Source organism: Melanostigma gelatinosum (assembly GCF_949748355.1).
Source record: "Melanostigma gelatinosum genome assembly, chromosome: 3".
In the NCBI taxonomy this organism is placed as follows: Eukaryota; Metazoa; Chordata; class Actinopteri; order Perciformes; family Zoarcidae; genus Melanostigma; species Melanostigma gelatinosum.
The window spans coordinates 21,065,761-21,077,592 of NC_136636.1; the positions used below are offsets into that span (position 1 = coordinate 21,065,761).

Below are 11,832 nucleotides of genomic sequence, written 5' to 3' on the forward strand. Positions count from 1 at the left end.
TCCTGATGCTGGGATTCACCGGTAGATTATATTTTTAACAACCCAAACGTATAACCGTTTCTCAGCTCAGGCACAAACTCGACATAACTGAGCGGAAATAAAAGCCTGTGGGCTTTGTGTGTTTCTCCAAACAAAAAAGAGCCGATGCAGTCACGTGACCGCAGTCCGTAGTTCAAGATGGAGACAGCGATCTGGTGGCGCCACTGTTAGCTAGTTTGCAATCATCACAATATGGCTAATACGACGGACTACTGGACGCTTTAACGCGAATAGCGAGAGGTAGAACTTAACCTGAGATGCGCATCTTTCCGAGATGAAGTGAAGTTGTTTGTGAACATACAACACGAGAGGAATAGTCAAGATTTAAAGGTAACCAGAGGAGAAAACCGCCAATGGTCATCATCACCAACTCATTTTGAGTGAGAGAGGAGATCGATATGGCGCTGAGAGAGTTAAAAGTGTGTCTCCTGGGGGTAAGTCAGCATCGATTTATATCTGAACACTTATGTCTGTAGCCGTCACTGTACAGCTAACTGTACCTGTGGCGTGAAATGATCCACGCTGTTCATCCCCCAGGCTCTACATACCGATAGACAGGTGTGTTTAAAAGAGTTACATGTGTTGAATCAGTCTCACGAACAACATGTATGCATGTCTGAACTGTATTAATCAGCATAAACCCATATGTTTTGCTACCAGCATCCTATCAAACCATCCCTGAATGACATCACATCTCCTCCTCATTATCTAACGTTACTAATAAGCTTAAAATGGAGTTAATACAGTTGTTTCGTCGATCAGTAGAATATAAATCAGCAACAATAGTAGGAGCACTTGCTGATTAATATAATTTGCACTGTTTGTCAGACAAAACAAGGCATTTGAAGGTGTCACCATGAGCCACTGGGCATTTTTCACTATTATTGACATTTTATAACCTTTGGTTTCAGACCTGATCCTTATATAGCTTCCTTAATTATCATTACTGGTTTCTGCTATTTCAAAATAAGTCACGGGAACAATATTTATGGAAGTGCAGACAACAGCAGGCCTCAGTTACTTTACCATTATGCCATTGATACGATACTGATGTAACATCCATCCTCACATCTCTCCAACACCTGCTCATACGATTTAAATAGAGCTGAAACAAGTAGTCCATTTATTGTTTCGTAAAAAAGTTAAATGTTTCTGTGGTTCCACCTTTTCTAATGTAATGATTTGATGTGCTTCTTTTCTGTGTTTTATTTGATTTGACTTATTTTTGACTAAAGTATTCATTGTTTTTTTCCAAAGAATGACAATGGGTGATGGAAATAATCATTAGTTGCAACCCAAATAAACCAGTCATATTAATTAGGACATTTTATAGAAGACTTTTCTAAATGACATTACTGTTTTTTGCTGCACAAGATAATTACAAATCATTCACAGGAGCAACACTCATCCATGTCTATACTGCATATAACAACAGTATAAGTTACATTTTCCCGTTTCCTCAACAAATAAGATTAAAAAACAACAACGTAAGCTTAACTACGTCTGTCCTGTTTAATCACAAAGTTCAGGCCTACGAGGGGAACAGGAAGGAAGAAGATGCCATGAAAAAGCAATAATGTCTGGGCATGTTGCCAGAGAATGTGCTTTTGTAATTGTGATTATACTTCTAGTAATTGTTTCCGACCATGTTTAGTAAGCATCGTCTTTATTTTGTCTCTGCAGGACACTGGCGTTGGAAAGTCGAGTATTGTTTGGAGATTTGTGGAGGACAGCTTCGACCCAAACATCAACCCAACGATTGGGTAAGTTCCTGCTGTCTCCCACATGAGAAGTTATTCTGTGTTTCATTGGTTTGTGTGTCGGGTTGTTGCAGAACGCAATCATGTAAGCAGTTCATTTCTGTCTATTTATGGATTAATCAATTCCAATAAGAGCTAAAATGAATGTAAAATTAATCAGCAACATTTCTGATAATCAATTGAGCTTTGGGAAACTGTGATGGGCACATATTTATTCATATTCATATTTCTTTATTTGCTATTTTCTCAAAGTCTATGAATCAAACAATGAATTGATCAATTAGGGAAATAATTGGCAGATTACTCAGAATGAAAACAATAGTTTGTTCCAGCCCTGATAAAGAGACACAATATTTGCTGGTTTCAATTTAACAAATGCAAATAAGTTGTTTGCTTGTCTATAAATGAAACACTTTGTTTGTTTTGCTGTGGATCAAATCAAGTAACACATTTTTAGACATTGCTTTGTGACACTTTTTAAACATTTTGTAGACAATATTGTCAGTCAGTACCAGAGCCCGACCAATGCATAAAGTCATTGCCAATATTATAATTTAACAATTTTAGCTTGTCTCAGATATACTGAGCATTGGTCAGCAATTGTAAGCCGATAAATCACCAGAAATTGCTGTACAGAAGTGGCAGATATGTTTGAGGCAGATTACAAACAATCAATACCAAATGCTGGTTTTGTTATCACCCTCAAAAGTACAGTATCGTTCGGACTCTAATTGAGACAATGTAAGTCCTATTTAATGTTTAACATTTGGGATGTTATCGTTCTCTAAAGCCTGCAGATAATTTAAGATATCTTAAATTGTCTCAGACTCTTTAGTTGCAGTTCTATATCTGTCTATCATTTTTATAATCGTGAAATCTATTTAGTGTTTTTGTAATGTGACATAGCACATCAATCATGAAGCAATTTGTTTTTCACCAGGGCGTCCTTCATGACCAAGACAGTGCAATACCAAAACGAGCTGCACAAGTTCCTGATCTGGGACACGGCAGGACAGGAGCGGGTCAGTAATATCCACTGAGGTTTTGGCCTCAACATTCACATGTGTTTAAGCTTTGCGCAGCCAAACCACAACGGTTTTCATTTTCTAATCGATCAGTTTGACTTGGCGTATTCAAAAAATCGACTTCTTGCTCCCTCGTGGTTTAAAGGAAGTGAGAAAGCTACCTACACGTGTGAATGGACCACTCCCTTAACTGGGAGACAGTGCAGTTCTTCATTACTTCAGATAGGGGGCAACATTTACCTTCCTATAGGTAGCGTCCTGCCTGCTCACCAAAAACCTACTTCTTTCGGTGCTCTTGGTTTAGGACCACTTTTTAAAATGACACTCGCGATGTAATGAGTTTGTGTTGTTTAGATCAGTGAGTGGCATATGTTTGGATTATTAAAACATGATTTCTCATTTCTGTCACCTTTTAATCTTCGTCCTGCTTCTCATCTATCTTGGGGTTTGAGTACAATTTTAGCATTCAAGCATGTCTAAACGTCACCAAGCCCCAGACAGTGACAGCGTGAGGAACTACTTTCTCTTCTGACTCGCACCCTGCGTCCCACATTTCTCTGCTTTAGCTCTCCTCATCACTTCCCCTTTTTCTGTGCATGCCCTTCTCTTTCTCCTCATGCACAATCCTCTGTTGTAATGTCTTATCCCTGCTGCTGTCCTCTCCAGAGAGGTGAGATAAGATGCCGTTTGTCTTTTATCCTCCTTTTCCCCTGGGGGCCTCGGCTTCTTTGTGGCCTTGAGAGGACATCAATGCAGCCTCATTTAAGATAAGATGGGTGGATGGAGCCCACTGCTGTGTGCTGCCACCGTGTCTTATCCGAGAGTCACTCCAACTCTACATCCGAGGGTCCTCCTTTTCCCCCTTTGTGTTTTCTCTCATGAAAAGTTTCTTTTCATTTCTTTTCTTGGCAACAATCTATTTATTTCTCTGATTCTTTTGTGTTCTCTTCCATTTTCTCCACTTTTTTCATTCCAACAAATCCGCTTTTTCACTCCCATGTGGCCTGTGTTCACATCAGTGTGAAAAAGTAGCAACATTCCTTTGGGAGGTTTTGTGTGTGTGTGTGTTTTAATACAAAGCTGCTGTGGTATTTTGAAGCCTTTCGTGGCTTGTTTTCTAACTTTTGTAGAGCTTTGGCCTATCAAAGTCTGTTGAGTTGAGGAAGGGGAACACAAAGCCAGCCAATGCACATGGAAGGAGAGACTAAAAAGAAAGCTCTGTGATTTCTAATCCATCCAACAATCCATATCTCGAGACCAGATGAGCCCAGCTGTCAACAGCCGGTCAAGTCCTCCCCTTCTGACGAAAGGAATCTTGCATCCTACTAGTATAGGAAGGTTTCTTTCATTATTTATCAAACTCGCGGTTTTAGAAATTAATCAGCGCTCGGCGAGGCATCACTGGGGCTGTTCACTGGGCTGCTGTGTGGCCAGACGTCTGGCCTCGCTGTGATTGCTCTTTGGGTTTAGGCTGAGCTAGACCACACAGGACTGGTGGTGGTGGTGGTGCAGCCCAACACTAGCCGATGAAACAGACGGCACTCTTTTCAGTGCCCCTGCCAAATATCCCAAGTTGGTTGGATTCCCGTTGGTGGACTTGGGGCCAGTAACAACTATAATTATGTGGAATGTGTGCTTTCCTGAGGTAACAGTGTCACTCTAAGATGGATAGTTTATTCCATCGTATTGTAAAGGAAAATGAAATTGGCGGGAAGGCAGGGTCATTCCAAGTGAAGGTCCTTTTCAGACATGGGTTGGTCTTTTAAAATAAATATCCTTAGTTAACACATGACACATGGTTTTATTAGTCTGTTGAAAGCCCCAGTCCAGCAGAGTATAATGCGAGAAGGCATGAAAAATAAAAAGTTAAGAGTTGGTGAGATATTTTGAAACATACTGTATGTTTGCTTTGCTAACAAAAGCTTTTCAAACTGTTACAACTTCAAAATCCTGTAGAGGCAATGAACATAATGGAGAGAAAGCGCTAATAGTTCATATTTGTTACATCAGAAAAGTTATTTAAACAGTGAATGAATGGATTCATACTCCACCTTTGTGTCACAATGCCTGCAGACATGAGCAGCTACAGGGCACAACACAGCTGCTGTTTTCTACTTGCCTCTATGATCTTTATAAAGTTGATTGTTGTCTAATTATCGGTGGTTTTTGGAAAGAGGCGGAAAAGACCACTGCCTGAATTGAAAAATGGACTCAAATAAAGACGAAAAAGATGGCCATGCCAGTGGCTTTGTGAGGCTGTACTCATGATAAGATTAGCAAATTAGCACGAAACAGAAAGTACAGCTGAGGCTGATGATTTGGTCGTAAGCCAAAGTATTGGAAACAATTTAACATTTAGTTGATGGCTGGATGAAAAGTCACCATGAAGGGAACATGAATGTCTCAAACAAGTTTCATGACAATCAATATGACACCCCCCCCCCCCCCCCCCCCCAGCCTCCCAGGCAGTGATGGATTAAAAAAAATGCACCTGTTGTTTTGGTTATGCAGGGATTTGTGATTTATTAGGATCAAATGTATAGTTACCATGAATATCAAAGAGCTAACATCTCTTGACACGTTCTGCCCATCTTTCTCTTGATGGCTACCACATGTGTGAGGTCTGGGTGGAAAGACTTGCTATACTTCCATTTTAAGTAAAGCCACTTGGCTTATAGGCTCAGAACACTTGGCATCTGGTTTAGTAAAATGGTACTCTGGAGTCCCTTTTTTTTGTGCATTTGTATACTCTGTTTTGAGTTTGTCACAGTCGGTGCCTATGTAACGGATTATCCATAGTCTATGAAGCCAAGGCACTGTTTCCTGATCTACGTGGTATAATAATTGTGTTATACTGCAATGATATTTTGATTTCCTTTTCATATACAATAATGAAAACATTTTGTAAAATCAAGGTGAACAGTCTTCAAAGATTAGCCTTTGTTATTCTTGGCCTGTACTCTGATGATCATCATGTTCCGTTTCACATGGTTTCGAAGCTGTACGAGTATTATACGATGTCGTTTTGGCAGAGATGAAGGTCCTTTAGAGGCTTTAGACACACCTGCCTCCTCCCTGTCCAACAACACTCATCATTGCTTGCTTTCTCTGTCTTCTCATAGTTTCGGGCTCTTGCACCAATGTACTACAGAGGGTCAGCGGCAGCCATCATTGTTTATGACATCACGAAAGAGGTATTATTTACGTTTCCTCCTCAACCACTTATTCACAAAGTACGTACTGTAGAGTTCCATTGTTCATTGTGTTCATTGAATAGTTTGACATTTTGGGATATATACTTATTTGTGTCTTGCCAAGCGTTAGCTGACAACATTGATACCACTCTCATTTCTGTTTCGTTAATATGAAGCCACAGCCAGCCCTTAGCTTAGCTTAGCTTAGCATAATGACTTGAAACGGGGGGAAACAACTAGCCTGGCTCTGTCTAAAAGTAATGAAATCTGCCTCCCTGCAACTGTGAAGCTCACTTATTAACACCTCATATCTTGTTTGTTTAATCCGTATTTAAAAAACCATGTGTAAAAACAACGATTCACCCTCTTAAGAAAGTTATGTTGGGAGCAGCTGGCAGGGAACCAGCAGAGACTACAGGAAGTCTCTGCAGACTCCTGTGAAATGGAAAATATATATTTTAAAATAGCAAAGATATATTCATTTGTGAGCTTTCGACGTGTAAAGGATTGTGTTACCTTTGGTCAGAGCTTCCAGTCTTTATGCTAACCAGCCGCCGGCTCCAGCTTGCCATGAAGACAAGAGTGCGATCTGTCTTTTAATCTAACAAAAGCAAATAATCATATTCACCAAAATGTCAAACTCAAACTTTAAACCTTCCTGGGAGGCACTATGTGCTTGTCTTGATCTGTTCAGTTTAACGTGTTTTTTTTAACTTCAGGAATCCTTCCAAACACTAAAGAACTGGGTGAAGGAGCTGCGCCAGCATGGTCCTCCTAATATAGTGGTCGCCATCGCTGGCAACAAATGTGACCTGTCAGACGCCAGGTGAAGCCGAACTAGAGATAATACTGCATGTGTCACCAACTGTTAATGCTAGTGTGCAGTGTGAAGGTGCCCCCTCATTTACAGCTTGAGAGTGATGATGGGATTTCAGATTACTGGCGCAGAAGGAACAAAAATTCTTGTACGGAAATGTTATGACGTGTTTTAGTGTCGGAATAACATCTGATGTTTGGCTTTGAAATATCGTTGGAATTCACCGTGTCTGGAGCTGAAGTGGATTCTGCTCTGCAAGGGGGTATATCGGCTCTCGTACTGAAGTATTTGAAGATAATTTTAGTTTCTCTGTCTTCCACAAAATCTCCCTGACTCGGACACATATGCTTTTGATAATGTCATCCATGAAATTGGGAAATCTTCCACATAATAGCTGCCGACTTACATTTTGATGGTTATCAAGTAATGCATGAAATTGGAGAATCTGTTCGCATATTGCGACATGATAATTAAATGCCTCTTGTATTTACAGGGAAGTGCCAGAGAAGGATGCCAAGGACTACGCTGACTCCATCCATGCCATCTTTGTAGAAACCAGTGCCAAGCATGCCATCAACATCAACGAGGTGTTTATAGAGATAAGTGAGTGTATTTCTTGAGCGCCTGGTGCCATTGTACATCCCCTGGTTATTATTGAGCTGTGACAAATTAAGCATCGTACAGCATTAAGATTATTATCTTGTCTCCCTTTGTGTTTGAAAGCAGGTAGACTATGTTTGAAACAGAGTTACCAATTAGAGGTTTAGTTTTTAAGTAAGTGTAAGCATTCTTTTCTGTGACTTCTCACAGATTTCAAAAATCTGTTTCACACAAGTGTGTGTGTGTGTGTGTGTGTGTGTGTGTGTGTGTGTGTGTGTGTGTGTGTGTGTGTGTGTGTGTGTGTGTGTGTGTGTCTCCTCAAAGGTAAGCGCATCCCTGTTGTCGACGCAGCGGGAGGAACTTCAGGAAAAGCTTTCAAACTGGGACGTCAGGCCTCAGAGTCTCGCAGAACGTGCTGCTGATGATCCCAGCAACTACGTGACCTGACCTTTGCTTACCCTCGGTGTCCCCGGCCTGCTTCCGCTTTCAGCCACCACACGCCCTCAATACCCTGCCGACACTGATCCTGGGATGCAGAAGTGCGACTCTGATGACAAGAGCAAATGCATTTTAGCGCCAATCAACAACAAAAAATCTTCCGATGTCGTCTGAAAGTTGCTGGCTGGAGAAAAACTTCCCGTTTTCTGAGCATTGCCTGCATTAAAACAAGTGTAAGTGATGATGTGTAAGTGAAAATACCCACATACCTATCATTTTACTGGCTTCTATTATGGACATCAACCTCTGTTTGGTGTATTATAGCCCCAGGTTTATGAGAGGAACTTAACGGCTACAGATTTATGAATTCAGAAATCCTTTGTGCTTGTACATCTCAATTTTGGCTTTTTGGAACGATATTGGGAGAGATGTTTGAGATTCAGTCAAGGAAGACTGATGCATGCTAAATATCAGTTTTACTTTTCAAGGCAAAATGCCAAGTGGGTGCTTTGAAGTAAATTGCAATCCCACTTTTTTAAAAAAAATGCAGAAATGAAAGGTGTGTGGGAGTCTACTTCCTTTACATGAAAGGAATAGTTTGCCTGGGTTGAGATGAGAATATCAACCCTAATCTCGTGTACGGTAAATATGAAGCTGTAGCCAGCAGACCGTTAGCTTAGCTTAGCATAAAGACTGAAAACACAGGGCTCTGGCAAAGGTAACAAAATCCGCCTAAAGCTCACTAATTAACATGTTATATCTGACAGTGTCAGGTGTTTACCTGTTTCCAGAATGTATGCTAAGCTAACCAGCTGCTAGCTGTTGCCATATATATTTAATAGACAGATATGAGATTGGTATCTTCTAACTCTGCCAGAAAGCAAATTGGCGTATTCCCTAAAACAAATTATTCCTTTAATTTGAACAGATTGTTGTAAAATTTCATCTTCGTGATGGGAACAATTCTGCAGTCCACAACTCCCATTAAATGTATTATTATATGATAACAGTTCTGCCCACCTGTGCGCCTCACTCCAACTTGTAGTTACTGAAAAGGTATTAACTGAAGCATAAGTATGACGTTCACTGTACTACACACAGTGTCGTTCTTTCCCTCTAATCTTACTTTAGCTGGCGAGCCTGCTGTCCTCAATCCTCGCTGCTCCTTCACAGTTTTACAGATTTTTGTGAGGTCTTGCCAATTTCTGTAATTGTCCCATAAACATTTTTCATCTTTCCTTTTTTTGCACATAATCAACAGCGACTCGCGCATGCAATGTTGTTTTACTACCTGGCCAGAGATGAAAACAGTGAGATCTGGAAACTCGACCTCGTTCAGAGGAAACTTGGAGGTTATAGGTGCAGAATCAGATGTGGCTCTGTGTCGACATGCTGACCCCTTAATGAACCGTAGTCTCCATTCTGCTCTGAATTACTGTATGTGCTTTGTTCCAAAGTCTGTCTTCTAATTTTCCTTTCTCCCAACTTCTTTTGCCTCATTCCTCTAAATTACAGGCACTTACTGTGGATCCAGCTTTCATTTAGTTTCAAACTAATGTGGGTCAAACTGCTTTCGGTCTTTCATTCACTACTACTCTGTGATCCTTAGTGCTATGTTACAGTGGTTTAATTTACCTCCCATATTGTCCTAATTGAGCTGCAGTTGACTCATGAGCCGCAGACTTATTAATTCTGTGTAATTCCATGCGTATCTGTTTTTCTTGAGCCCTTTTAGCCCCAAAAGCTCTTTTCAGTTGCCAAAAAGTAGAGATGTGGGCTTAATTAGACTGCATTTCCAGGGTTATAAATTTGGATTGTGTGCTCTTCTGTCAGCGAAAGCGACTTAATTTGTCTTTATTATTGATGAATTGTGTGTGAAGCAGTGCTACCTATATCTTCAGGATTTTCTTATGAAGTGCAATAGTTGTTATGATGACAAAGGTAGAAATGTGACCTAAACCAAGAAAACAGTTACAGAGGGATAATGTTCACACAGGAGAGCACACACTCGTGCAAAAATGTGATCTCATTCAAGCAGTCTCAAACCGATAATAATGACAGATATATTTACCTCATTTCATGCTGATTTGATGACAGTTTTGCTCAGACAGAGTTGATCAAATGAGCAGTGTGACGGGGCCGACAAAATCCCTTCTAAACCAGAGTGGCATTCTAGGTCAAAACTTAAACTAAAAGGGAATCACTCTGGTGCTTTGAAAACTGCACTTCCACTGACTGTTTGTAATTGGTCTTCTGGTATTATCTGCGTGAAATCACTTGATGAAAGATTATTGTCACGATGTCCGACTTCTTAACGCTCCTCGATGTTTTTTGGGGGTTTTGGCTGTTTGCTCAGTTCTTATTGCTACAAAGAAATGGTGCCAAATATTGTCAACGCCATTTTACTACACCACACATAATTAACCGTTTTTTCCCCTTTATTTGTCAATGTAATATAATGATTTAAAGTGCTTAACACAATAATGCTTAACATGATTTGAAGTTTGATCATGACTGATGCTTTCCCCTTATTCTGAAACAGGAGGCATGGATAGAAATTGTGTGCCAGTTTTGCATTGAAAAATATCAATTGTCTTGGGCTGGCCCTGGGAATGTGATTGATCTATAATATGTATATTTTTCAGTGTAGATATATACCATCCAATTGCACATAAATCAATGACTATAGTCTACTCTTCGCCAGTTATTTGACCACAATAGACTTGCACATTTTGAAGTAATTCCGTCAGCATTGTAGTATATACCATATAGAGCTTTTTACTGTTTCATATTGATTGTAACAAAATGCCTGAAAAAACTTGTTCGCCATGTATTCACAAATGTGTAAAAAGGGAACTGTCAATTTGTTTACTCATAAAAGATTGACAAAAATATTTTTTCCCTCCCGTTTTGTGTGAGAAAGTAGGTCCTACAAGTATCTCGCTTCCTTAAGTTAAGCCTAAGAGCGATGTCAGCGATAAACTTGTTCCTTGGGGATACAGTGACAATGTTGTTAGTGATTGGTTGTGTTTTTCAGTTGGCAGACAGCCGCCTGGCTATATATATATAAATATGACACTTGAGATGTGCGTTTGACTGGCAGAGGGCTTTTCACTGCACTTTGAATAGTGCTGAGAGGGCAGAATGCTCATTTGACAACCTCCTATTACCCCACTATCTTTATAAGCATGTTTAAAAACAAATGAAAAATGGGGGGGGGGGAATGTACAAGGCAGTGAAAATGACATGAGTGCTAAAATATTTATGATACAGGTGAAAAATAAATTGATGTATGAAATTAATTAAAGGTACACATGGACATGGTATGGTTCCAATTACATCATTTTGCCATCAAGCTGCTTTCCATTCAGGACAACGTAAATGTTTCACAAGGTCTAACTTAATGCTGCTTTAAAACACAGGTGCAACTATAATAACGTTACTAATAACATTAATAATGGTTGCATAAGCAGTTAGATGCGCAGGTCTGCAGAGGCCCTTGCATTGTGCATACTGGTTCATTGATCCACTGAATTGGAATGGAGTCATCATTAAGATTATTACTTATATGTTATGCTGCACGATTTCAAAAAATCTTGAAAGGATTTATAAACCTAGAAGCTATGATGTTTACTGTGAATGTGAATTTAAATTTAATAACATTAAAAGATTTTGAATATGTTTACATTCATTTTGGCTTCTTGGGTGCCAAAACGTTTTTTCCCCAAATGAATCTAAAATATTAATCAATATGGCATCTATGTTTTTTATATTTCAAGCTGGTTAAATGTAATAAGTTTGATAGAAACTTATTTATGTTAGTCATCATATCACGATTAGCTAAGAGCCAAGTCTTTCTCCAAGCCAGGTTATAGAGAGAGTGATTCCATTATGAGATTACATGTGGTATTGTCATAACAAGTTGTGTAAAAAGACTTGTTATGGGTTTATTGTTACAA

At 39.6% G+C, this 11,832-nt stretch overlaps 1 protein-coding gene across 1 annotated transcript; it reads left to right on the forward strand.

The window, feature by feature from the left end:
• Positions 1-24: 24 nt before the first annotated feature.
• rab22a (RAB22A, member RAS oncogene family) lies at positions 25-11,032 on the forward strand. Its single transcript, XM_079265245.1, has 7 exons — positions 25-473; positions 1,723-1,802; positions 2,740-2,821; positions 5,947-6,018; positions 6,738-6,844; positions 7,329-7,438; positions 7,760-11,032. Exons 1-7 carry the CDS (start codon positions 438-440, stop codon positions 7,855-7,857), a joined length of 585 nt encoding a protein of 194 aa, XP_079121371.1. The 5' UTR covers positions 25-437; the 3' UTR covers positions 7,858-11,032.
• Positions 11,033-11,832: the final 800 nt, after the last annotated feature.

Bases quoted from the DNA above. Each gene is read 5' to 3' on its own strand.
- rab22a (XM_079265245.1), top strand. From the start codon at position 438: ATGGCGCTGAGAGAGTTAAAAGTGTGTCTCCTGGGG. The intron at 1,803-2,739 runs GTAAGTTCCTGC...GTTTTTCACCAG, and splicing joins AACATCAACCCAACGATTGG to GGCGTCCTTCATGACCAAGA. The intron at 7,439-7,759 runs GTGAGTGTATTT...GTCTCCTCAAAG, and splicing joins CGAGGTGTTTATAGAGATAA to GTAAGCGCATCCCTGTTGTC.